Genomic DNA, 27,338 nt, shown 5'->3' on the forward strand with positions numbered 1-27,338 from the left:
GAGGCACTTTCGCAGCCCCTGATACCCGCTACTTCTGATTCTCAGGCCTCTACTGAGACCCATTCAGAGTCCGGTATGCCACACGATGCTTCAACCATGGAACCTGCGGATGTCTCTAACTTGGATGGGTCCGGAGCCGCTGTGTAGGCACCGGCTTCTGAGGGTGTATTCAGGCCTATGGACTTGCATATTAAACAGACGCCTCCTTCCTCACTTAGGCCTAAATCTCGAACCATGCCTAAAAAAATGATGGCCAGGCCACATGCTCAGGCCTCTTTGCCTAAAAACAAATTATAAGAATGGCTGAAGATTTAATAACTCTAACCAGGGGTAGCCAACCCCCCCTTTCTAAGAGGCCTAGAACTGAAGTTGATTATGAATCTTCTGACCAGGATTCTGTTTTTTCTGATTCTTCTGATGATCTGGATTTGCCCTTCTCTACTTATGAGGATTCTGATGCAGAGGACTCAATTCCTTTTGCTTCCCCCCCAGAGGATTTTTCTTTTGGGGAAACCTTGAATACTCTAAGGGAGCATTTCCACCGGGAAAGCCAGGATTTTTCTGATTCAAAAAAGAGGCTTAGGGATTTCTTACTCCTACCTCAGCATAGGCCTTTAGCTATTCCTCCTATACTAGACATTGTTGATGATGCTTTTTCGGTATCTAGTTTGGCCCCTGATTCCTTGCCTCCTGCTCCCAGAAAACCTGACAGATACTACAGGGTCCCTGAGCCGCACAAGTTCCTTTTTAAAAATCCTGTTGCGTATCCAGAGACTATTTCACAGGGGCCCAAGGGCATTAAGGCTTCTACTGCTAAAAATCCTACTCCTCCTGATAGAGACTCCAGGGCGCTGGATAGATTGGGTAAGAAGATTTACACTTCTGCAACCTTGGCCATTAGGGCTTTAAACTGCCAGTTTCATATGTTAAAGTATCAGCAACATGTTATTGGATTGCTTAAACAGAAAATGATGTTGATTCCTGACTGTGTGGAAAATAAAGAATTACAGGATTTAATGCATTCTGCTGAACAAGTTGGAAAACCTACTTTGCAATGTGGTTTTGATTCATTAGAGGCCTCTTGCAGGGCTGCTGTTACTGGGTCTGTGCTCAGAAGGCATACTTGGTTAAAGAAGCAATCTTTGCCTGATCATGTTAAAGCTAAATTGTTGGATGCTCCCTTAAATCAGGACCGCCTGTTTGGCAACAAGGCAGAGGAAGTTCTTAAAAAGATGGAAGATAAAGCTAAATCTGTGCAAACTGTTAAAAGATTTCTTACAAGTTCAGCCTCCTAGATTTAGTAGGCACTGGCCCTCTAAGAATTGGTCCTTTTCAGCCCCTTCCAGGTCTTCTCAAGCCAAACCCAGACACCGCAAAAGCCCCAGGTTTCAGTTCCAGGGGACACACAGGACTAAGCAATGGGGGACCTTCACTTCCAAATCTGGGAGTAACAAGACTCCCCCGTATGGTAAACGATCTCAATGACTTCAATTTAAAATTTCCAAGCACTTATCAACTGACTGCCCCTTTGGGGGGAAAGATTGCTCTTCATGCAAAGAACATTACCCAGGACAAATGGGTTTTAAATAAAGTGTCCCAGGGATACAGATTTCACTTCCACATGTTGCCAACACCAAGCAGGTGGCTGGACCTACCCCCAAATCAGTGGGCAGAGGCCCAAAAACAAGTACTTTCGTTCTTAAACATGGGGGCTATTCAACTGGTACCGGAAGAGGAAAAGGGACAAGGTTTCTACTCAAGACTTTTCCTGGTACCCAGGAAAGACAATTCATGGCGCCCTATCCTGGACCTGTCTACTCCAAGCACCTTTTTGGAAATTCCAAAGTTCAAGATGCTGATTCTTCACCATTTACTTCTTATGCTCGGCAAAGATGCCTGGTTGGCAACATTATATTTAAAAGAATCATACCTGCACATCCCAATCGGGGTATCTTGCAGAAGATACCTATGCTTCAAAGCAGGCTACACACAATATCAGTTCTCTGCACTGCCCTTTGGCTTATCTACTGCACCCAGGGTATTCACAAAGTGCCTAGCTCCATTTATTGCATTTTGCAGGCAAAGAAATATTCAAATATACCCATACCTGGACGATTCTCTAATTCAGGCAGAAAGCCAGGACATACTTTTGAATCATCTGGCCTTTGTACAAAGGGTTCTTACTTGTCTGGGGTACACCGTAAACGAAAAGAAATCACACCTGGTACCCTGTCAACAAATTATATTCCTGGGAGCAAGCTTGAATACAACTTCCCAGATGGCTTACCTGACGCTAGAGAAACAAATTAATTTGACAACCTACTTCAAACAAGTGGCCACAAAAACCCTGCTATCTGTAAGACAAATACTGCAAGCCTTGGGGGTCCATGGCCTCCTGCATTCTTCTAATTCCATATGCAAGAGTGCATATGAGGAAACTACAGTGGTATCTCAAAAGCCTATGGTGTCAACATTCTCAGGATCTGGAAGCAATGATTCATGCCATACCTTGCCTGCACCTAGAATTCCTTTGGTGGGCAGAGGCCTGCTACCAAAACAAGGGACTACCTTTCACACCACCCCCTGCCGCCCAAACCCTAACAGACTCATCAGACTATATGCATGGGTGGCTCACCTGGCAGGGAAATGCATTCAGGGCAAATGGAACCCAAGTCAAATGCACTTGCATATCAATCAAAAAGAAATGTTAGCTGTACAGAATGCTCTGACAGCCTTCAAGGACCACATTCTTCCAGGACAACTTTTGGTAAAGACTGATAACACCACTGTTATGTGGTAAATAAACAAGCAGGGGGGAACACATTCTTACCCCCTCTGCAGACTAGCCATGGCATTGTGGAACACAGCCTTGACCTCCAAGTGCTCCTACAAGCTCAATTCCTGCCAGGAAAACTAAATAAACTGACAGACAGACTAAGCAGAAACCTCATGGACCCACATGAGTGGAAACTGGAACCAAGGATTTTCAACATGTTGACAAGCAAATGGGGGAGCCCAGATATAGACCTGTTTGCCTCTCCACAGAACTACCAATTGGACAAAATTTTCACATGGACTCCCCACAAGCAAGCCTGGAAAGTGAATGCTCTGTCCTTCAGCTGGAAAAAACTGTCAGTCTATGCCTTCCCCCCTCTGCCTCTGCTTTCCAAAGTACTACTAAAAATCAAACAGGACAAACCAAGGATGATTTTGATTGACTGGCCACGCCAACACTGGTACTCCCTCCTGTGCAGTATGTCACAGTTATCCCCATGGCACCTGCCTCAGATTCCTTCCCCATTGTCCCAGCAGGAGAACCAGATTCTGCACCCTCAGCTTCCAACACTGAACCTTGCAGCCTGGCTAATTACATAATCTCTCCTCTACCATCCCTCAGTAAACCTGTGATGGATATAATTTTAGAGGCAAGGAGGCCTAGTACTAGAAAATCTTATGCTGAAAAATGGAAAAGATTATTTGCCTGGAACCAATCTCTCACAGCAGCACCCAGTTTACCTCAGATTTTGCAATACTTAACTGAGATGCTTCACAAGGGCCTGTCTTTTTCCTCCATTAAAATCCACGCCTCAGCCATTTCAGCTCATTATAGCACAGAACCTCCCCTCTTCTCTCATCCACTGCTCAAGCAGTTCCTCAGAGGAGCCAAAAATTTGAGACTTCCGAGGAGAGCTGCAACCCCAGCCTGGGACATTAACTTTGTTTTGGAGAAACTCACTCTACCTCCTTTCAAGCCAGCTGCTACTGCAGACTTAAAATTTCTTTCTTGGAAAACAGCTTTCCTTTTTACAATCTCTTCAGCTAGAAGAGTATCTGAATTACAGGCCCTTATGGCAGTGGAGCCTTTCATCATCTTTCATGCGGACAGGGTGCCCTTTGGATCCAATCCATCCTTCATACCCAAGGTGGTATCCAGTGTGGCTCTTAATCAGTCTGTTCTTTTGCCAACCTTCTTTCCCAATCCACAGAACAAAAGGGAACGGATACTGCATTCCTTAGATGTGCACAGACAACATAGATTCTGCTTGGACAGGACTAAACCTCAAAGGAAATCTGAACAACTGTTGGTAGCATTACTGCAGGGGCAGAGGGGAAAGCTATTTCAAAGCAAACCATTTTTAAATGGATAGGCCATTTCTTTCATTTCTGCTATAAGCACCATGGAAAACCTATCCCCCAGGGGATTAGACCTCACTCCACCAGGGCTGCATCTACCTCTATAGCCTTTCTCAGAGGCGTCCCTACCAGGGGCATCCTAGAAGCTGCTACCTGGACCTCTGTGCATAACTTCACCAAGCATTATCATTTGCCAATTTTCTCTAAATCCAGAGCTGGTTTTGCCACTGCAGTCTTGCAAGGCCTTATAGCTGGTGCTAATGCTATCTAAATTCCTCCTGCCAACCATAGCTTTGGGAATCTACCTAAATGTAATGACTGCAACAGTGAAACACAAAGAACTATAGTACAGTTGTGTAAACTTACCATAAATGTAGATGTTAGAGTGTATTCACTGTTGCAGTCCTGGTTACCTTCCCTCCAGTCCCCTTACTACTTTTGGCTATACCTCTACTTTCCTTTACTATGCTTAAAAGCCTTTTTGGTGTATTTGCTTTTTTGTTGGAGGTATATCATTGTACTTTTTAATTTAATTGCTCCCCATTAGGGAGGCACCTGACATCTGGGGCAAGAAAAACTGATGTAATAGTGTCGGCGCATGTTTTATACCCCTGACGACCTGAAGTCATGGAATAAGGAACAGCAACTGACGCAGGACCCAAGACTTTGTTAATCAGGCCGACTGAGGGCTACCTGCAAGCAGATAACCCAAATGTAATGACTGCAACAGAGAATACACTCGAACATCTACATTTATGGTAAGTGTACACAACTGTACTGCTTGTGTTTTCTCTTGGACTGGTCACTTTCCATTCTTGTCCTATCTTTGTTTCCCTCCCACATGTGTAAAACAACTTGGCTAATTTTAGCCCTAAGGAAAAGGACTCTAGTTACACTTAAATGAATAAACCAGATTGCACTCTTAATGTTTTCTAGAGAAGTGCTAAATGCTGCAAGGAGTTTAATGTGTCAGACTTCATTTATTCTAACTGAACTGCTTGCCATTTCCCCCTTTAAGTAGTGATTAGTGATTCTCATAAAATGTTTCAAGAGTTCATGGGTTCAGTCTTTGGTACTTATGCTGTTGATTTGTGGAGATCTTAAAATGCCTAACCTTATATTCTCATGGATTTTATAGCCCTTGTATTTTGCATACAGGTAATTCATAAATGGACAGAAAAAGGATGTGTTGGGACATTTGCACGTTTCCCCTATCCACAAGGGACAAGGGTGCTAAACTCTGAGTGAATGTGTAGATACCCATCCATTTGTCCATTTGTGCAAATTCCATTTGAATGGAGTAAGAGAAGTACTTTGTATGTGGAGTTGGAAGACTGTTTCACAGAAGTGCTGTTCTCTGTGATACAAATCTGCCTCATCAACATGTTCTGTTTATTTTGCATAAGCGATTGAGACCCCATGCACAGGTGTTTATGATACCACTTGCAAATTTGTAACAGTTCTGACAGATAAGTATCTGTTGATGCTCTTTATGCAAGTTAGATGTTCTCATTTAGCCCTTTGTTTTTTTTTCTTTAGTAAGAAAGCATTATGGTTGTTCTAGTTGTGACAAGTATTTGGAGAGGTACATACTCAAAAGGACACTATACTCTGATCAGCCTAATGAGTGCCAAGTACAGTTTAACAGCTACTTCCCTAGATGTGGACACAGTATGTTTAGATGTAAGCTGTGCATTGAAAAAGGGCATCCTTACATACATTGTGAACAAAGGACAATTCATTGCTGACATAGGTTCCCAGATCCCTAACTACGGCATCAATTTTAGGGATGTAGTCATTGCGATAGTTAGCGATGGAGTTGTGTTTGCTGAAGGATATTATGTACTTGGAATTTAAATTTAGTTCTTGGTTTTGACACCAGCTATTTGTTTGGTCCAGGCCTAGAACGATCTTGTCATTTGGGGAGTTTGCGATGGCACTAAGTTTGCAATCATCTGGTGATTTGGTCAGCCAAAAAACGTTAATACTGTCTTTGCCCCCCCCCCCCCGAAGCAAATACAGTAGAGGAGTGACCCAAGGACTGATACCTGGCGTAAACTTCTAGTGACAGGTCTTTTGCAGGAGGTATAGTCACCCACCCAAACTTCCTGGTTCTTTTTTGTAAGCTAGTTGGCTGTCCATTGAAATGTCCTTTTATATCACTGTTATAGTATTCTTCACAGTAGGGATCTTCTGCCAAGGATAGCCTAACGTCTGTCCAGTATACCAAAGCCTTTAGATCTTGCATGCGCCATATGTCGCACACACACTCCCCATACAGGGTGTACACTTTTTATCATTCCAAATGTCAATTGACACACTGCCTACTTTGCTTTCCCTTTCCCTTTTGCACACCCTGATTCCAAGCATCATCATACTTATGTCTCTGACCACTATGTTGCCCATGCTTCTAGTATACTTGTATATACAGCATGCAAAAGGGCCTTTTTTTAAATCAAGATTTCTTGCATTGCCCAGCATCACCATCTTGTACCCACACAATTTTTGCTTGCAAGTCCCTATCCTTCCTTCCTCCTAGTTATACTTTCTGACTTACAGCAGCTTTGTAATAAGATAGTTTTTTGTGTTTTGAAATGAGGGTTCCCTTTAACTGTGGACTGGCCTTCCTTCGTGTTTAAAAAGACAGTATCATACAAGCTGACCAAGGAATGGAGGCTGTTTTGTCAGAGTTGTAGAGCTGGCATTTTTGTGGGTACTGTATACTATGACCAGGTTAGTTATGTTGTATCTAAAGCCACCTGGGTATTTGTGTGCTTGGTGATTTAAATTAAAACAAGTACATTTCTGTGCTGCATCTTTGTGACCACTGTTGACTGTGTTTTGCCGACATTTTTTTTTTTTCAATCTTTTAGGAACTGTTCGCATCTGGCACTCAAGTACATACCGCCTTGAAAGTACTCTAAATTATGGAATGGAGAGGGTCTGGTGTGTAGCAAGCTTAAGAGGTTCAAATAATGTTGCACTGGGATATGATGAAGGCAGCATCATTGTTAAGGTATGCATTTTTTTTTCTTTATATATTAACTAGATGGGCTGGACCAAAAGATCTTTTAAACCATGATCAGGGCTATTGGCAGAACAGTTTGCACTACTGATCTTCAAGTAGCCTTTAGCTAAATTAGTTTGTAGTTTGTCCATGTTGCCCTTAGAAGTTACCACTTGCTCTGCATAGCGTGTATTCGGTAGTTACTTAGCACAGTTGGTTGTTTCCTTTGTATATCTCATCAAACTAACTGTCCAAATCCCTGGAATTAAACTGAAGATCAACCTGTTTTGTCCTCTTTCTGTTGTCAACCTCATAGCACATGGTATCTTAGACAGTGAAGCAACTCCCTGATACTCACAGATGCTGAAATTTTACTTGGTGCGAGACATTCTGTTTGTGACTGATGCAAGCATCTAACCAACATGAAGGCATCAATGTCACAAAAGGATACAGACTGAGAACATCACACACTTCCACAACACTCCACACCAAGCAACACTTAAGTGTCTTGTGCTGAGGCAATAAAAAAAAAAATAAATCCTTCCCAAAGCCTCCTAGATCCAGACAGACTAAGTTGCAGCGAAATTCTTGAGTACATCATCCCCTGGCACACTTCCAACAGAGAGTCACCAGGATTTAAATATTCCCAAATCCAATAGACAAAACTATGCTGCAAATAAAACAGTTTAATAATTGGTGACTGCATAGGTCAACACATTTATTCTCTTCCCACTGGGCTGGAGAAAGGCAGGGTGACAGCGAGTAGTATTTTTGGTGCCAGGGTCTCGGATATCTTGGGGACCCTTAAGTCCCTTTCACATGGCAGATATGAAGCTCAAAGTGGATGTTAATGACTTGGCTTGCAAAACCCTGTGGGATGTGCAGAGATGTGTGTTGGAACTCTTTGTGCATGTCAAAAATGCAGACAAGACTCTGGTCCTGAGTGGAATCCTTTCTTCTCCAAGAGTGATGCATAGCTACAAAGAAAAGATCATTGGCTTTAGCAGTTTTCTAAGTAGTTGGTGTCATTCTAGGGGAATCCAGCATGTGTCTGCATGGGATGAGATGCTCAACAGTCCTACTTGCTGTGCAATGGGTGGTCCGTACCTCTCATTACAAGGCTTGCACATACTGGCTAAAACCTTTGCTGCCCCCATAGTGCCTTTCTAGGCAGAGTCGAGCTGACTGATATCCCAATGTAATTAACATCTCAAATCAGAAACAAGATTACATTAAGATAGATGTTCTTCGTCTTCCATTGCTGCAGTCCTGACTATTGGGTATAGTCCGCGTCCCAGTCGGCCCGAATACCAGAGTATAAGGCTGACGTCGGTCAGGGCGCATTAGACTGACGTCAGTACGTCAGGGTACTACGCGCATGACCGACGCCATATCCTCAGTCTTTTTGCCGCATGGTCCGATGCAGAAGCAGTTTTGCGAGTGCAGGTTGGCGTACTGAAATATTTCAAACCGGAGTTTCAGACGAAACAGAGTTGGCTAAACATTTTGGTTTTTCTTGCCTCAGTATTTTACCGGATGTCAGAAAAAGTGAATAACTGTATTTCTTGTGGGAAACAGATACCTCATAGGGATTATCATACCTTGTGTATACCTTGTTTAGGGCCTGAGCACGACGTTGTTGGTTGCCGCTCTTGTGCTAGGTTTAACAAACGCACTATTAAGAGGAGGTTAGACTGTGCCAGGTTAGTGTTTGGGAAGCGTTGCAATTATAAAATGCCGCCGGATGCTCGCCGCCTCCAAGAAGCAAGGATAAAACAGTGAAGCCTAGGGTTGAGGTACCGCAGTCCCGGACGCCGGTTCTTTGGAAGGCTCAGTGGAGCCGGAGGTTTTGCCAGGAGTTTCCATGGAGTCCCAGGCAGAAACTATACTCTTACAGGATGTGCCTTCTCAGGAGGTAGGCCAGGCTGAGGGGCTTCTCAGGTGACTGTTCTTCCCTCTCTTCCCAAGGTAGTTAGGGCCTCTCCTTCTGTTGCCAAAACTTCTATGAGAGGTAGGCCTACTTCAGCTTCAGTGGGGGCTTCTCCTACCTTTTCAGGTTCTGTACCTAAGAAACATATGCTTAAGATGGCAGAAGATTTGATTACTATGATTAGGGGTTCTAGGCCCCCTGATAAGAGGCCTAGGGTGGAATCTGAGTTTGAGAGTTTTGAACAGTGTTCTGAGGCTTCAGAATCTTCTGTGGAAGATTTGCAGGAGTATCCTACCTATTCTGATTCTGATGTGGATGATTCCACTCCTACAGCGTCTCCACCTGAGGATTTCTCATTTTCAGAGACTTTGCATTCCATGAGGGAGCACTTTAAATGGGAAGGCCAGGATTACTCTGACTCCAGGAAAAGGCTTAGGGAGTTCTTGTTTTACCCCAGCATAGGCCTTTAGCTATTCCTCCTGTGTTGAATGTGGTGGAAGATGTTTTGCAGAGGCTTCCTGAACCCTGACTCTTTGCCTCCTGCTCCTGTTAAGCCTGATAGGTATTATAGGGTGCCCAAGCTCATAAATATTTGTTTAAGAGTCCTAGGCGGACCCAGAAACTATTTCCCAGGGGCCTAAGGGTGTAAAAGCTTCTGTGGTTAAAAATCCTGTCCCCACTGATAAAGAGGCGAGGGCTTTGGATAGGTGGGGAAAGAAAGTGTATACTTCTTCCACTCTAGCCATGAGAGCTTTGAATTGTCAGTTTCACATGTTAAAATATCAGAATTACCTTCTTTCACAATTGAAATCTAAGGTGGATGCTTTGGCGGAAGGTATTGAGTGTAAAGAGTTGCTGGATTTGGTTCATGTGTCCGAACAAGTGGGTAAGCATTCTTTGCAATGTGGTTTTGATGCTGTACAGGCCTCCTCGAGGGTGGCTGCTACCAGCTCTGTTCTAGGCATGCCTGGTTGAAGGATCAGAATTTAGCTGAGCATGTTAAGACAAGGATTTTGGATGCTCCTTTACAGTCTGATGTGTTGTTTGGTTCGCCTGTGGAAGCTGTTTTAAAGAAAATGGAGGACAAAGCTAAGTCTATGCAAACTGTTAAAGATTTTTGCAGGTGCAGCCACCAAGTTTAGTAGAAATTGGCCTGCTAAGGGGTGGACATATCCTGCTTATGATTCTCAGTCTAGGGGTAGGTCTAGGCGTGGTAGGGGCAGGGCTCAAAGTTCTTTAGGCCTAGAACAGGAGTTCACCTGCTCAGACTTCTGGTGAGGGCAGGGTCAGTCCTTTCGTAAACAGACCCAATGACCTGTTTCTTCAGCTGCCAGCAGATTCACGCCTGGCAGCTCCTTTGGGGAAGACTGTCTCTTTTCAAAGAAAATTGGGATTTAATTACTCAAGACAAATGGGTGTTGGATATCATTCACCACGGTTACAGATTTTATTTCCATACAATGCCCCTTTCAAAGGCATGCCAGACGTTCCTCCTCTACAAAGAAAAGAGGCTCACAAGCAAGTTTTACAGTTACTTCACATAGGGGCCATTCAGCCAGTCCCTGTGTCAGAGAGGGGCCTAGGATTTTATTCTCGCCTGTTCCTTGTACCAAAGAAGGGGAACACGTGGAGACCAATTTTGGATTTATCTCTCCTCAACACGTTTTTGGACATTCCCAAGTTCAAGATGTTGACGTTACAACAGCTTTTACCTCTGCTGGGCAAAGATCACTGGATGGTAACTTTAGATCTCAAGGAAGCTTACCTTCATGTGCCTATAAGGCTAAGTTGCAGAAAGTATCTGCGGTTTCGAGCTGGAAATTCTCATTATCAGTTCTCTGCATTGCCCTTTGGCTTATCTACTGCCCAGAGTATTCACAAAGGTTCTGGCTCCAGTGATAGCTTACTTCAGGCTTCAAGGAATTCAAATCTATCCTTACTTGGACGACTGCCTGATTCTGGCTCAAGAAAAGGAAGACCTTCTACAGCATCTGGAATATGTTATAGCAGTGCTAAGATGCCTAGGGTATTCTGTGAACGAAATAAAGTCCAGTCTAGTACCCTCTCAAGACATGTGCTTTCTGGGTGTAAGACTGAATACAGCAGCCCAGATGGCCTTTTTAACCCGCGACAAACAAAAGAGTCTGTCACTTTACTTCCATCAACTATCTCATCAGTCCGTGCTGACTGCAAGGACAGTCCTTCAAGCATTAGGGTTCATGGCATCTTGTATTCTGGTGCTTCCCAATGCCAAACTGCATATGAGGAAGCTACAATGGTATCTCAAAATGTATGGACACAGCACTGCCAGGATTTGGACACTGTCATTCAAATAATACCTTGCATTCAAAAGGAATTTTTGTGGTGGGCTCAGGAATGTCACCTAAACAAGGGACTCTCTGTGACCCGGCCAGAGGCAAGTCAGATTCTAACGACAGATGCCTCGGACATTGCTTGGGGAGCTCATCTAAATGGAAAGTGGATACAAGACAAGTGGCCTGCCAGACTACAGCATCTACATATCAACATGAAGGAGATGTTAGCAGTCCAGTTTGCATTAATGGCTTTCAAGGAGTTACTTCTTCCAGGGCAGGTGTTGATTCTAACAGACAACACAACTGTCATGTGGTACATCAACAAGCAAGGGGGAACACATTCTTATCCTCTATGCAGGCAAGCAATGCTTTTATGGTAATCTGAGCTAAGCTTGCAACTAACTCTTCAGGCAAGGTTTCTGCCAGGAGCACAGAACTCCTTAGCAGATGTGTTAAGCAGACAAATCATGGATCCCAGTGGAAACTGGATCTTCATGTATTTCAGAAACTGACAGTGTCATGGGGAACTCCAGACATAGATCTGTTCGCTTCTCCACTAAACCACCAGCTGCCAAAGTATTGCACAAAGGGGTTTCATCACACAGCTTGGAAAGTGGATGCTCTGTCTTTCAGTTGGAAAAACCTTCATGTGTATGCCTTTCCACCTCTACCGCTTCTTCCAAAGGTACTATTAAAGGTCAGACAAGACAGGCCAAGGATGATTTTGATAGCTCCGGATTGGCCTCGGCAACACTGGTACCCACTTCACGGAGTCTGGTAAAGAAGCCTCCATGGCCTTTACCTCTGATTCCTCATCTGTTATCTCAGAAGGACGGTCATCTGCTCAATGTCAAGCTTCAATCTCTTCATCTCACAGCCTGGCATATTCTGTGTTGAAACACAGCAGGTCTCAACTTCCTCAACAAGTTTTAAATGTGATTATGGAAGCTAGAAGGCCTAGTACTAGGAGAAAAATGGAAGAGATTTTTATTTTGGAGTACAGCAAAGAATTTGGAGATTTCAGAGCCTAATTTGAGTGTGGCTCTTCAATATCTTACTGAATTATTGGACAAAGGTTTGTCCTTCTCTTCCATAAAGATTCATGCTGCAGCAATTTCAGCTCACTATGATTGTGACCCACCTTTGTTTATCCTTTGTTCAAGCAGTTTCTTAGAGGGGCAAAGAATATAAGACCCCAAATTAGAGCTCCTACTCCTGCTTGGGATCTCAATTTTGTGTTGGAAAAACTTACTCTACAACCTTTTGAGCCTGCAGCTACTGCTGAATTGAAATATTTGTCATGGAAGACTGCTTTTCTGTTGGCTATTACTTCTGCAAGAAGGGTGTCTGAGTTGCAGGCCCTTATGGCAGTAGAGCCCTTTTGATTTTCCATAAGGACAGGGTATCATTTAATCCTTCCTTTATGCCTAAGGTGGTTTCTAGTGTGGCTTTAAACCAAACTATTCATTTGCCTACGTTTTTGCAGATCCTCAAAATAAAGGGGAAAAGATTTTGCACACTTTAGATGTACACAGGCAATTATTATTTGAGCAGGACTAAGAATTTTAGGCAGTCTCAGCAGTTACTTGTTTCTTTTGCTTTGAGTTCACAGGGCAAGCCTGTGTCAAAACAAACTATTTCTAGGTGGATTGGCTTTTGCATTGCATTTTGTTATTCCCATCATGGCAAGGAGATTCCAGCTGGGATTAGGCCTCATTCCACTAGGGCTACTGCCACTTCAACAGCATTTCTAAGGGGTGGCAACTAAGGATATTCTGGAAGCAGCTACTTGGAGTTCCGTGCATACTTTCTCTAGGCATTATCACCTTCCTATATACTCTAAGACTAGGGCTGGTTTTGCCACAGCTGTTTTACAAGGCATGTTGTCAGCTCCTACTACTTTATAATTTGCCAGCCTCCCTTACCTCTGCTTTGGGATTCTACCCAATAGTCAGGACTGCAGCAATGGAAGACGAAGAACATAGTACAGTTTTGTACCTACCATAAATGTAGATGTTCGAGGATTCCCTCCCTCCTTCCCCTCTGTGTTAGGTGGTTGTGTAGGTGAGTTTACATGCTTATATTTTATATATATATATTGTTGTATATATTATACATGTTTTTGGTGCAGGTTGTTTTGGGACTTGTCTTTTTGGGTCTTCTGACATCTGGGGCAAGAAAAGACTGAGGATATGACGTCGGTCATGCGCATTAGTACCCTCTGGTATTCGGGCCGACTGGGACGCGGACTATACCCAATAGTCAGGACTGCAGCAATGGAATCCTCGAACATCTACATTTATGGTAGGTACAAAACTGTACTTTCTGTTCAGTGCCAAAGTCTCAAAAACAAAATGCCCGACCTTGAGGCTGTCCTGTATTTGGAGCATGTCCATGTCTGTATGATTGCTAAAATTTGGTTTAAATGTTCATAAAGTACTCCCTCCATAACTGGGCTTTGTGCCCACTATGCTTTTAGACCTCATAGAATCTCACCTAGCCATGAGGTTCTCTACCGTGAGGCTGTCCTGCATTTAAAGTTCATCCGTGTCTGTCTTACTACTGAAACTTGGTTTAAATATCCAGAAAGCACTCCCTCTATACCTGTGTTTTGAGGCTACCATGCTTTCCAACCTGATGGCAACTGTGTTGGTATATTTTTGTTAGGTACCATATCACCTTTAGGCATATTCTCCCAAGATCCATAAACAAAACTAGCTAGAAGTTTATAGCCTATCGCAGGACACCCTTTGTGTCCCCAGAAATTTATAGAAAGTTCTTGGATGTAATCGATGTTTGTTTGTGTTTTTCAGCTTTTCCCGGTTAGGGGTCACCACAGCGGAACTCCGGTCCACTAATGATTGGCAGTAGATTTTTTACATGCCGAGTTTGCCAGCCCTGATGCACAACCTTCAACGAAGGTACACCCATTCACGCATGCCTCCACACAGAAGACGCTCTAACTAAGAATCAAACGGCACAACGTCTTGCTGTGAGGTGATAACGCTACTGCAGCACCATAAACAACAACTGCATTATTTTGGAAGTCTTTAACTACTCGTCAGTAAATTGGAGCACATATTTCACAAATGTAAGACATGGCCAAAAAGTTCCTAGATTTTGCAAACGAAAGCTCCCTGGATCAGATTATCTTATTTGCTAGAGGGTAAAATGTTCTTGACCTGGTCCTTATGAATACAGTTTCTTTATGTACCATTTCCCTGGTAAGTGATGTCATAAACTAATGGTCTTCACCTGTTAGAACCACTAAACGTGAAGATGTCATTATGTCAGAATTCAAGATTTTTAAACATATAAATCTCATTTACATTATATGAGGGTTTAAATATTCACTTATTCCATCGTAACCCCAGACATCACCTGAACAAGAAGCTACACAGAAAAAAATTCTATGCCTACTTAGATAAATGTATTGAATTTTTTTATTTTTTTTTTTATTTTTTATTTATTTAACATTTGTTGACCGGGAATGTCCGACTAGGTTCCACAGAGCCTGTTTTCAGCGGAGGCCCGGGGAGAAACGCTCCAGATGCATGTCTTTGGAATTGGCAGTATCCACCAGATCTAAATATAATGGAAGTTTAAGTACAAGCCACCATAGTGGTCCACCAACATAAACTCTACAGTAAAAGATAACATTACAAAATTTACTACTACTTCTTATTTTGGCTTTTCCCGATTAGGGGTCGCCACAGCGGAACTCCGGTCCACTAATGATTGGCAGTAGATTTTTACGGTGCCAGCCCGACATGCAACCTTCAACGAAGGCACGCCCATTTACGCATGTCTTTTGAACGCCACTTGACCGCGGGGAGGACATGCAGACTCCATACAGAAGGTGCTCCAGCTGAGAATCGAATGGGAGAACCTCTTGCTGTGAGGTGACAACACTACCGCTGCACCACCGAGGCTGAACATTACAAAATTTACTATAAACCTAAAAATAGTTAGGACTGCTAAGATGGCCCATGATCTGAGGTTAGCATCTGATGGTAAGGATGACTACAAATTCTTGTTTAGTAACTTTAGAAAACTAAGAAATAACATTCAGTAATGCTTGGAATTTATCAGATAGGCACCACCTACTCTGACCCAGTGGACTTTGTCAGCATACTAGCTAACAAATTCAGTGCCAACTTCACCTCAGAAATTGTTGTAAGCCCACAACCCCCCCCCCCCCCCCATCATCACACGGGATCATGTCCTAAAGGAGCTCTCAAAAACTAAACCTGTTCCCCCATGGGATCTGGTAATATGCTTGGCTGTTTAATAAACAGTAGCAATCAAGCCCTGGCACAGTCGCATTTTGAACTGCTCAACCTGAGTTTATCCACTGGCTTTAATCCCAATGTTTGGCACACACCAGTGATGATGCCACTCCATAAGGATGTCCCCAGTACTGAACTTATGAATTATAGGCTCGTCAGCCTGATGAGTCTGTAATGCAAAGACATGGTGCATATTTCACCTGACCTGATGAACTATCTGGCTAGACCTGCAGCAATTTGTCTTTACGGGTAGAGCCTGGCTAATGAATCTGGTTAACTTTTTTGAAAAGTAACACAAGCTGTTGACAGTGGCCATGCTGTACACACAGTATACTTTGACCTAGTCAAGGCCTTTGATACTGTATCCTGTGCTAGCATAGTTTAAAGGCATTACAAATAGATTCCTATGTGGTAACGTGGGTAAAACAATTGGCTGTGGGACAGAATGCCATGCTGGGCATGTTTGTCTGTCCACCACCCTTTGTGGCAGTTGCTCATGTTGTGCTGTGATCGTTTCTGTTTTTTTTTTTCCAAAATTAATAACATATTTCATATCGGTGATAATTTATAATTGTCTGAGGCTGTTGTCTATGCTGTTAAATGTCCATTGGGTTTACTAATAGAAAGTGGATAGTCCTGTAGGTGAACATTTCTCTGCTTACCACAACAAAGATTATTCTGCTTTAACTGTTGGTATGCCATTACAAGTGATTGTTCCAAGTTTTATTTTCATCTGTTATTACATAGGCTACTTCAGAAAGAAACTATACATATTTTAAAATGTCACTTTATGGTGGTTTGGGATAAATAAGGAAATTGATTGGAAAAACCTTTAACTCTCTGTGCTTTTTTGTTTTATATTTTTGTTTAAATTTGTATTTATTCTTAATGGCTATGTATTATCACTTCCTTGAAGACTTTTTGTTGAGGCAGTGGTAGTGATTTTTTTAAAGGTATTTGTTCATTAATTGTCTTGCCTATCTTTTTTGTTTGTAATTGATCATTATAGACCAATCATGACAAATCTCATGTGCAAAGCCATGTTGCACATTTTGACTACGACATTAAATATCTCATCAGGCTAGACCTACAGCATTTTGGTTTTGGTAGTGCCTTTCAAGGAATCCCAACTTCGTTGAAAAAATAACACAAGCTGTTGACCGTAGCCATGCTGCACTCACAGCATACTTCATCTGGCCAGGTTTGGTGGTCCTATCTTACTGAAGTTGCTAATAATTTGTATACATTTTTGTCAGCTGAATTTTGAAGTTGAGGTACAGTGGAAATAAAAAGTGTACACGCCCCTGTTAAAATGCCACGTTTTTGTGATGTAAAAATGAGACCACAGTAAGTAATTTCAAAACTTTTCCCACCTTTCATGTGACCTATAACCTGTACAGTTCACTTGAAATACAAATCTGTTAGGAGAAAAAATATAAAAAAAATAAAAAAACGTGCAGTAAGCTGGTTGCATAAGTGTGTACATCCTTAATACTTTGTTGAAGCACCTTTTGATTTAATTACAGCATTCAGTCTTCTTGGGTACACACCTGCCATCAATTAAAGAGACTCTGATTAACCCCAAATAAAGTTCAGCTGTCCTAGTAGGATTTTCCTGATGTTTACTCTGTTGCCTGCTACAGCAAAAGACATAGTTCGCAGATAGCTTACAAAGTATCAACAGGATCTCATTGTTAAAATGTATCCGTCAGGAGAAGGGTACAGAAAATTTTCCACAGCATTGGATGTACCATGGAACGTGGTGAAGACAATCATCAAAAAGTGGAGAAAATATGGGGCAACGGTGATGTTGCAAAGAACTGGACGTCCCTCCAAAATTGATGAAAAAAAAAGACAAAAACTGGTCAGGGAGGCAGGCCAAGAGACCTCTACAGCAACACTGAAGGAGCTGCAGGAATTTCTGGCAAGTACTGGTTGTATACTACATGTGACAACAATCTTCTATATTCTTCATATGTCTAGACTATGGGGTAGGGTTGTAAACCTTTTCTTACACACCAAAGCATCCAGGCCCAGCTAAAAATTGCAAAACAATGCATCAAGTCTCCCAAAAGCATGTGAGAAAATGTGTTGTGGTCTGATGAGACCAATGTTGAACTTTTTGGCCACAATTCCAAAAGGTATGTTTGCCGCAAAAACAACACTTCGCATCACCAAAAGAACACCACCCCCACGGGGAAGCATGGTGGTGGCATGCTTTTTCTTCAGCTGAAAATGGGGCTTTAGTCAAGGTGGAGGGAATTATGAACAGTTCCAAATACCAGTCACTTTTGGCCCAAAACCTTCAGGCGTCTGCTAGAAAGCTGAAGATGAAGAGGAAGTTCACCTTTCAACATGACAATGACCCCAAGCGTGCATCCAAATTAATAAAAGAATGGCTTCACCAGAAGAAAATTAATGGTTTGGAGTGGCCCAGCCAGAGCCCAGACCTAAATACAATAGAAAGTCTGTGGGGTGACCTGAAGAGTGCTGTGCACAAGAGATGCTCTCGCAATCTGACAGATTTGTAGCACTTTTGCAAGGAAGAGTGGGCAAATGTTGCCAAGTCAAGATGTGCCATGCTGATAGACTCCTACCCAAGAAGACTGAATGCTGTATTTAAATCAAAAGGTGCTTCAACAAATTATTAGTTTAAGAGTGTGCACACTTATGCAACCAGCTTATTGTACATTTTTTATTTTTTATATTTTCCCCTAACAGGTTTGTTTGTTTTTCAATTAAATTGTACAGGTTATAAGTCACATTAAAGGTGGGAAAAGTTTTGAAATTATTTATTGTGGTCTAATTTTTTAGGGTCATATTTTCGTAGGTGTGGGAGCCATAACAATTCCTGGCTATTTCTTCCCACAGTATTTACTTACCTGGACCCCTGTCTAGCAGGGTGACTGACATGATCCCTGGGGTAAATTTCCTGTCTCCCATCCAGTCGTCAAGGTTCCTTTTGAAGAGGGCCAAGGAGGTGCTCTGCTTGACATGTATGGGCAGTCTATCCCAGAGTATGGGGAGTCTCTGGGTCAGGAACCTATCCCTCTAGCTTGTTTTGTTCATTGTGATGACAAGGTTTAGGTCCCTGGAGCGTGTGGCTCTGATGGATTGGGGTTTCTTTAACTGTAGCATGTCCAACAGCTCTGGGTTTGACATGGCCTTGTATGTTAAGCAGAGATCGCCTCTGAGTAGACAATATGCGACAGAGTATAGCTGGAGTTTTTTTAGTTGGTCAGCATAGAGCATCTTCTTTAGGCCTGTGATTCTTTTAGTGAGGTGTTTATGCAGCCTTTCTAGTTGTTGCAGATGTCTTGTGAGGTACATACCAAATAGGGCGTTGTACTCTATGATGGGTCTAATGAGGGATGATGTACAGTGTGACAGTGACCTCCTTTTTTCTGGATGAAAAGCCCTTAGTGATAAGGTGTGCCACATAGAAGGATTTCCCAACTGTTGTGGCAATATGGTTATCGAAGGTGAGACCACTGTCCACCTGTGTTCCCAAGTCTCTTATCACACTTTCGGTGTTTAGTGTACTGCCACCTATGTGGTAATTCATGGGTACATGGTTTTTCCCAAGGGGGATAACTATACACTTCTTGGCATTCAGCTTGAGCCCATGGCTCTGGCACCAAGCATCTGTTTCTGTAAGGCCCTTTTGTAGAATGTCCACATAATGTGGGGATTCAATAATGGCTCCCAGTTTGCAGTCATCTGGGAACTTTGTTAGCCAGAGTCCCTCAGTGTTGGCCTGTACTTCAGAGAAGTAGATGCCAGACAAGAGCGGTTCCAGGACTGAACCCTGAGGTACTCCACTTGTCTGCAGCTGGATTTGGAGTCTGCTACTTTTACAGTGTAGGTTCTTGTCAGTAAGCCAGTTGGCAACCCATCAAGTGACATAGGGATTTATGCCCAGCTTAGTAAGTTTATCTATGATTCCAGAGTGGAGGATGGTGTCAAAGGCCTTGGCGAGGTCCAGATAGGCTGTGTGGACTGCCTTACCCTCGTCCATGGCTCTGGAGACCGATTTAAGAAGTCAGTCAGGTTCAGGAGACACGATCGTCCCTTCACAAGCCCGGACTGGGTGGGGTCCAGTGTTTGAAGGTTGCCAGTGTCTTTGTTTATAAGTTCCATGATAGTACGTTCCATGGCCTTGCAGATCAGGCTCATCAGACTGATGGGACGGTAGTTCCCTGGATCCAAGGTGGGACCCCCCCCCTTGTGGAGTAGGATAACTGTAGCTGTGTGCCACTCAGTGGGCATGAAGCCAGAGGTGAGGCTATGATTAAACATGACACTTAGGTGAGGTGCCAGTTCATTTTGTAGTTCATGTAGTACACAGCCCGGGATGTCGTCTGGTCCTATGGATGTTGTATTCTTAGCTTTGGAGAGTGCATTTTTTTACCTGTGTGGCTGTGATTACCGGAATTTGGCAGTCTTTGTATTGAGATGGGCCGTTTAGGAGGTTGAAGTTGGCACTGAATCGATCTGCCAAATTATTGGCAATGTCCTTGGGATCAGTATGTTTAATGCCATTCTGTTGTAGCTTAGAGCAAACCTGAGCATTGCCATTTAGATTCTTTACATAGCTATAGAATGCCTTGTGGTTGTCTTTGGAATCTTTGGCAATTTTTATTTTCGTAACCAGCTTTGGAGGATTTTTTGAGGGATCTCAGCTTCTTACTGAGGCTGGTAAGGGAGTTTTTTGCATCCTGGGATTTTCCTCTTTTCTGCAACAGTTTCTTCCTTCTGTTGTATATTTTGTTTGACAGGGGACCACCCGATTGGCTTCCTTTTTTTGGAGGAGAGCGTCTTGGTTCTGTTTGGGATGGCACGATTCATGCACGAGTGGATGTGCTCGTACAGTGCTTTAGTGTAAGATTCCGCAGTCGAACTTTCAGTTCCCATCTGCATGGGTGTCGTGAAGTTTGTCACTTCTGACTTGAGTAGCTTGAAGTTGGCCTTGGAGAATTTTTTTACGGATGTTTCCTTACTGGGGGGGTGGGATGTGAAAGTCCAAGGTGATTAGCTTATGGTCAGACCTAATCAACGAGGGGGTGACCACTGGTGTGAAGCATTGCTTTCCCATGTTGGTAATGACCAGGTCCAGGATATTGGCGCCCCTGGTGAGACTATGTATTAGTTGATCCAGGGCATTGGAATTTATGAATTCCAAGAACCGTTGGTCAAAGGTGTTGGTACACGCATAGTTTTCCCTGTTAATGGCAGGGTAGTTGATATCACCCAGTATTAGGGTGTTTGGTTGTATCTTAATATTTTCCAGTATGTTTAGAAATGTGTAGTGAGAATCTTGGGGTAGTGGGGGATCTGTAGCAAGCTACAATTTGGATTGCAGTCTTAACTAGTGTTAGTTGCACCTGGAGAATTTCGGATGTATTGTGTTGGGCAACTAGCCTGGAGGTTTGAATATCCTTGGTGAATATGGACACTCCTCCACCTTTAGTGTTTCTGGTTTGATGGCCGAAAAGTGTGGTAAGAGTTGTAGCCTGGTATTGCAGGGGTGCTCTCTGGAGCCTTGAACCATGTCTCAGTTACTGCACAGATATCGATGTTCTCCATTTTTAGGAGTGCCTTGAGAGAGTGCATTTTGAGGTGTAGACTTCTAGCATTGAGTAGCATTATCTTCAGATTTTGCATACTTGTACCTGTTATGGTGGTGGTTTTGTCCTTTGAGCCTTGCCTAAAAAAGACACTGTAGGGTTGGCAAGAGCCTTAGCCAGTAACCTGAATCTCAGGGGCGACAGGTGCAGACCATCTCTGGCAAAGCATTGTGGTTTATCGATTGTCATCCCAGGCAGACATTTACTGGATCCTCTTTGAATGACAGCAGAGGCTTAGCCAATTATTGAAGCCAATCATTTTGTCCTTATACTGTGGTATCATTCTGGGCAAAGGCAGGATGCTACTCAGGGCTAGGGACATACCTGCCTGGGTCACATGATCCGAGAGCTCTTCCATGTCTCTTTTCATGTAGTCCAGGGAGGTATGTCTCAAGTTATTCACTTCAACGTGGACAATGACAGAGTTGTATTTGTACTTGTGGAGTGACTTGAGTGCATGCATTGTGTGTCTGATCCTGGCACCCGACAGGCAGCTAACTGTAATTTTCTCCTTGTTCAACCTGGTGAGTGGGACATCAGTGTGCCTGACTATATAGTCACCTATGACTGAAGTGTTGGGTACGTTGTCTTGCCTTAGGGGCTGTTGTTGGGTGGCACACTGGTGTTGTGAGCTGTGTGATACTTTGGTTGTGACTGATGTTTGTTTGGGTTTCAGTTTCAGAGGTCCTTGTTGCTTGGGCAGGTTAGTGTTAAGGGGCTCTGCATATGTGGGTTTAGTGTCGTGTTGGTAGTGAGGGTTTTAAAGGGCTATGTGTTGCTTGAGGTGTAGTGCGGGTGTTAACCTTCTCCTCTTGGTTGTCTAGCACATTCTTGGCTGGAGAGAGCTTTGCTTCCAGTTTGACTATGTAAGTGCATCTGTCGCAGGTTGTAGTGTTCGGTGGTAGGAGGAGAGGGTTGTCTGTGTACATGAGGCAATTGCTGCATTGCCCCAGTATGCCCAGATTCACCAGGTGGACAGGAGAAGTCACTGGAAGCTGACCCTTGGACATGCCTAGTTAGGTGCTTGCCCCTTTTTTTTAGAGCCGTTTCCCCTTACCTTGGCAAGGTCCTTTGCAATTATAGGCTGTTTAGTGCCTACGATTAATTTCTCCTTATTAATAAGGAGAGTTGAGTGCCTGTATCAGTTTAAGGCTTCCTAGTGCTTTCCAGCAGATTTTAGAGCAATTGCTAGTCACAAGGACTCCAACCAGAAAGAGTCTGGAGTCGATGCACACTGGTCCTACTCTCACCAGGATCAGAATATAAGCACAGATTCCAAGCTGTCACCTATAAAGCAGTTATTAAGCTTTCTGGTGATCCGCAGTCTCCAGGAAATAATGTAACTGTACTCCTTCTCTCACCAGGAGAAAACAGAAGCACTAATCCCAAGATGTAAAAAGTAAGCAAACACCAAGAATCCAAAAAAATGTCCAGCAGTGACAGGACCCGGAACTTGCTGACACAAAAACAGTTGTTATAAAAACACAGCCTTTAATTGACTAAAAACCAGTGAACAATATGTAAAACAAGCGCTTTCGCTCGGTCAATACCGAGCTTCTTCAAAGTACAAAATGCTTTGTGCTTAATTAATGGATGTTAAATACTAAGTCAAATAATCACATGGCCCTCCTAACTCATTCTGCTTTAATTAGAGCCAACCCTTGTTGAGTAGAAAGAAGGAGAAACGCCTGCTTAGCAAACATAATAAAATATATGTATCTAAAAACTGAAGGTTAGACACTATAAAAGACTAAAAAATGCCTAAGCGTTACCCCTATCTCCATGACCAATGTTGGGATGTCCTAGTTCTAAAAATAATCCTAGATGAACTAACTCTTCCAAAACCTTGTAAATCATAAACAAGGTAACTATAAAAAAAAATCAAGTTAATGTTGCAAATCTCAAACAGCATATAAAATATTCGTACCTAATTTTGTCTTGTAAACGAGCCGATCTTAACTTTAGGACACTACCAATATTTATATTTTCATTTAGGCCAGGGGATCCCAAGATGACTACTGAGAGGCAGAATGTGGGCTCTCCAATAACTGGTGGTCTTGCAATAGATGCTTAAAAGTAAGATGAAAAAAAAACTGTTTATCCTAAACACTGCAGTGTGCACTAGAGGAATTAAATGTGAAAGTAGGTAACTTAAGTTTTAGCTGTCTAAAAAGTTATGTTTTATTGGAGAGTCACTATTTTTAAAACAACAAGATAGATTGAAAGGGGGTGGTCACTTTTGTATTCTGGTACTGTGGAATATAGTAGGATGGCCAATAAATTTAAATAGTTGAAGGGGAGTGATTTCACAAAATGATAATTTTGTGCTTGCTCACACAAGCCAGTAAAAGCAGAGAGGAAATGAGATATGTGGTAAAATTAACATAAGGGGCAGGCAACTAGAAAGACTGTGGTGTTTAAGAACACACCAGTAACTGGGTGGGAGGGTTTGAAAAATTATTTCTGCCTGACTCACAAGAGACAGAGCTGTGGTCTCTTTTCAAGTTTTAATATGCAGTTAAAAGCAGAATACAAGTAAAGCTCAAGGTAAAGAAGGGTCTACTTTACTCGCTCGAAAGCTGAAAAACCCGACTCCAAATAGCGTGACATGTAAAGAGCGAACTGCAAATGCATCAAACGAACAAAACCACCAAAGTGGAAATATCGAATTCGCATAGTTGGCCCATCTGCGGTATAGCTCCGTAAGGTAAGTGTGCGATAGTTTCGGACCTTAGGGTTAGGGAGGGGTTAAGGTAAATGCATAGGTAGGTAGTGTATGTAAGGTTTTGTGTAGGTAATGTATGTAAGTTTAGTGTACGGTTTTGTTAAGTGTATGTGTGTTGTATATTTAGTTTGTTTGGGTATAGCTCCGTAGGGGAAATGTGCGGTAGTTACGGACCTTAGGGTTAGGGAGGGGTTAAGGATAGTGCATAGATAGTTGTGTATGTGAGGTTTAGTGTAGGGTTAGCTGTAGGGTTTTGGTCCTTTAATTTAGGGTTAGAAGTAGGGTTTTGGTTAGTGTATGTATGTGTTTTTTTTTATTGTGTTTGGGTAGGTAGTGTGTTGCGGGTGGTGGGTTGGCCGACTATGATGGTTCGAGGTTTTAAATTTTGCGCTTTAGTACGTTCAACGTATTCGCGGTTCGCTATTTGTGTCACACTGTTTGGATTCGGGTTTTTCATGTTTCAAGCCCATAAAGTAGACCCGGTAAAGAAAACAAATCACAGTATTCAAAACAGAAAAAAGCAATAAAGTAATACAAAATACAGTAAATAAAAAGCAAACTAACCTTTCCCTCACAGCAAAGTGTAGCAGTGTCTGGGTGAGCCTTTCTCGTAAAGTTATATCACAAAACCTGACATTTTAGCAGGGATGTGTACACTTTTTATATCCACTGTATATATGTTGAGCCCAGTTTTACCTTTATGGGTTATACTGTCAAAAATTTACAAATGTTGTCAATAAGACTGATGCTAATAATAATAATAAAACTTGCATCTTTATATCATGCCATTTTGAGATTTAGTTCTGGTTTACCCAAACAATCTTGTTGTACTTTGTATGCAGTTGCAGGGGAATTTAGTTTTTTCCGATAGAAGTATTTTGCTTGTGTATTTTCTTACAGTCAATATACTTGAGAAGAAGCTAGAGATGAGGAAAGAATCCAACTGGGCATTCTTACACGTGGAGAAAGCATATGACAAGGTCCCAAGAAAGCTGATCTGGGCAGTACTGCTGTGGTTTGAAGTCCCAGAAACCATGGTAGAATTAGTGCAGGCTATGTACAAGGACCCAATGACTCAAGTTTGAATAGTGTTCGGCCTCACAGAGGAGTTCCCAGTGGGAGTGGGTGTACATCAGGGTTCAGCTCTGAGCCCACTGCTGTTCATACTGGTGATGGACTACATTAGCAAACAGTTGGAGGGGAGGGATCAATGAATCTGCTGTATGCAGATGTGGCAGTGCAGGCAGATTCTGAGCTAGAACTTCAGCAAAGGATATGAGAATGGAATGCAAATCTGAAGGCACATGGGATGCAAACAGTTGGAGGGGAGGGATCAACGAATCTGCTGTATGCAGATGTGGCAGTGCAGGCAGATTCTGAGCTAGAACTTCAGCAAAGGATAGGAGAATGGAATGCAAATCTGAAAGCACATGGGATGAAACTAAGCACAGATAAGACGGTGGTAATGGCAGCAAATTGGGAAATCAGAATAAGCTGAGAATAGAGATAGAAGGGAAGATAGTGGAACAGGTAAACAGCTTCAAGTATTTGGGAGGGGTAGTTGAGGAGAAGGGTAGTCTGAATGAAAAGGTCAAAGCTAGAGTCAGAGGGGCTGTAGCCTAGTGGCATATAGTATCAGGTGCAGACTATGACAGAAGAATGCTTAAGAAGCTGTAAAGTAAGGTGTACAAGACAGTGGTGCGACCAGTACTCCTGTATAGTACAGAAACCTGAGCAGTAAAGGCAGAACAGTTGAAGCCAGAGGTGATGGAAATGAAATGCCTGAGAAAGGTCATAGGATGCACACTGTGGGACAGGTGAAGAAATAAGGACATGACATAGCAGAAGCCAAAGTAGCTCCAATTGCAGAAAAGATCAGAGAGAACAGATTACGATGGTTTGGGCACATGCATAGAAAAGCAGAAGACAATCTGGTGTGGGAGATTTGGGACAGACAGGAAGAAGGTAAGAGGAAGCGAGGACATCCAGCAAAGAGGGTGGATGGATGTGTGAAAGATGATCTGTGACAGTCAGGCACGAGTGTTGAATAAGGCAAGAGAGTGGCACTGAATCGAGAGAGTTTGCAACAGTTAACACAATACCCCGACCTCATGTAGAAAAATGGGGAAAAAAGGGGGGATGATGATGATTTTCTTAGGCTTTGTTATAATAGTTTGTATAGATTTCAAGTTGTAAAACTGCAAAATAATATATGTATGGAATACAAGAAATGTACTTGAATGGAAAGTGTGATTTTATGCAAAGTCCATGGAAAATGTGCACTTTTTAAGTGCGTCACTTTTGCGCAGGATTTATTTAAAAAAATGTATTTTGTGGTTTACATTGAGGTTCTACAGAAAGATTTTAAGAAAATATTTTATATAGGGGATTATGAATGAGTTGACTATTGTAACTGTTTGAGATGGGGATGCAAAGTAATTCCATGTCGAGAACAGATTTTTGTAGTGCATAGAGATGATTTTCCATGTATTTTATTAGCTATTCAAAAGTTAGATTTAAAAAAAAAAGTGATGTGGTTTTCTGGCTTTGAAAGCCGGTAAATAATAGGGGAAGTGGTTGGCGCCCTTATGTCTAAGGGAAGCAGTTGTAGTCAAAGTAATGTGTGTACTGTAGCAAACAAAAATGGGAGTTGAAACAAAGCCGTTTCATACCTGCTGCTGCTATTTACTGGTCAGCACTATCTGCTTTTAGTGCAGAGCCGACCTTAAAAACACGTAAGGGTGCTTAACAATGAAAGGAGAGAGAGAAGGAAGTATGTGGTCAAATTAATATAAGGAGCAGGCAAGTAGAGAGACAGTTAAGTTAACAGCACCAGGGCTGGAGGGTAAGACAAACAAACTAACCTTTACCCTCACAGCAGTCTGTGACAGAGTCTGAGTGAGCTTTTCCTGTAAAGCCTTCACATTTTTTATTTTACTGCTTAAATAATAAGGTTTTGTTCCTAGCTTTTCCTTCAGTTTACAGGTAGTTAACTTTGTGGCCTGCTCTAATTTCTGTGCGACTCATAAGACAGTATCCCTTCTCTTGATGAGTAGGTCACACTGTATATACTAGTTAATTAGTCTCCCTCTTTTAATGACTTCTGCATTCAGTAAATGAAACAAAACCTGCTCTTTGTGCTTCCTTATTAATTGGTATGTATTGGCTATAAGCTGATTATTCTTTATTAAAATTTGACCCGTGGGTGGTATGGCACTGTAGCAGAATGTATTGCTAAGTACCCCCTCACTATTGTCTCCTCTTCCACTCAGTCACCATCTTCCTTCACCATCTTCCTTCACAGTGCAGGT

At 42.5% G+C, this 27,338-nt stretch overlaps 1 protein-coding gene across 4 annotated transcripts in view; it reads left to right on the forward strand.

Moving 5' to 3' along the window:
• COPB2 (COPI coat complex subunit beta 2) overlaps positions 1 to 27,338 on the forward strand; it is a 1,357,654-nt gene that overhangs the window by 221,569 nt on the left and 1,108,747 nt on the right. For all 4 annotated transcript variants that reach the window (XM_044070023.1, XM_044070026.1, XM_044070024.1 and 1 more), the window contains exon 8: positions 7,008 to 7,150. In XM_044070023.1, coding sequence (XP_043925958.1) covers positions 7,008 to 7,150 — 143 coding nt within the window. The remainder of the gene's footprint in view (positions 1 to 7,007; positions 7,151 to 27,338) is intronic.

This window comes from Protopterus annectens, chromosome 4.part1 (assembly GCF_019279795.1).
Source record: "Protopterus annectens isolate FY-2018-M chromosome 4.part1, PAN1.0, whole genome shotgun sequence".
Classification (NCBI taxonomy): Eukaryota; Metazoa; Chordata; order Ceratodontiformes; family Protopteridae; genus Protopterus; species Protopterus annectens.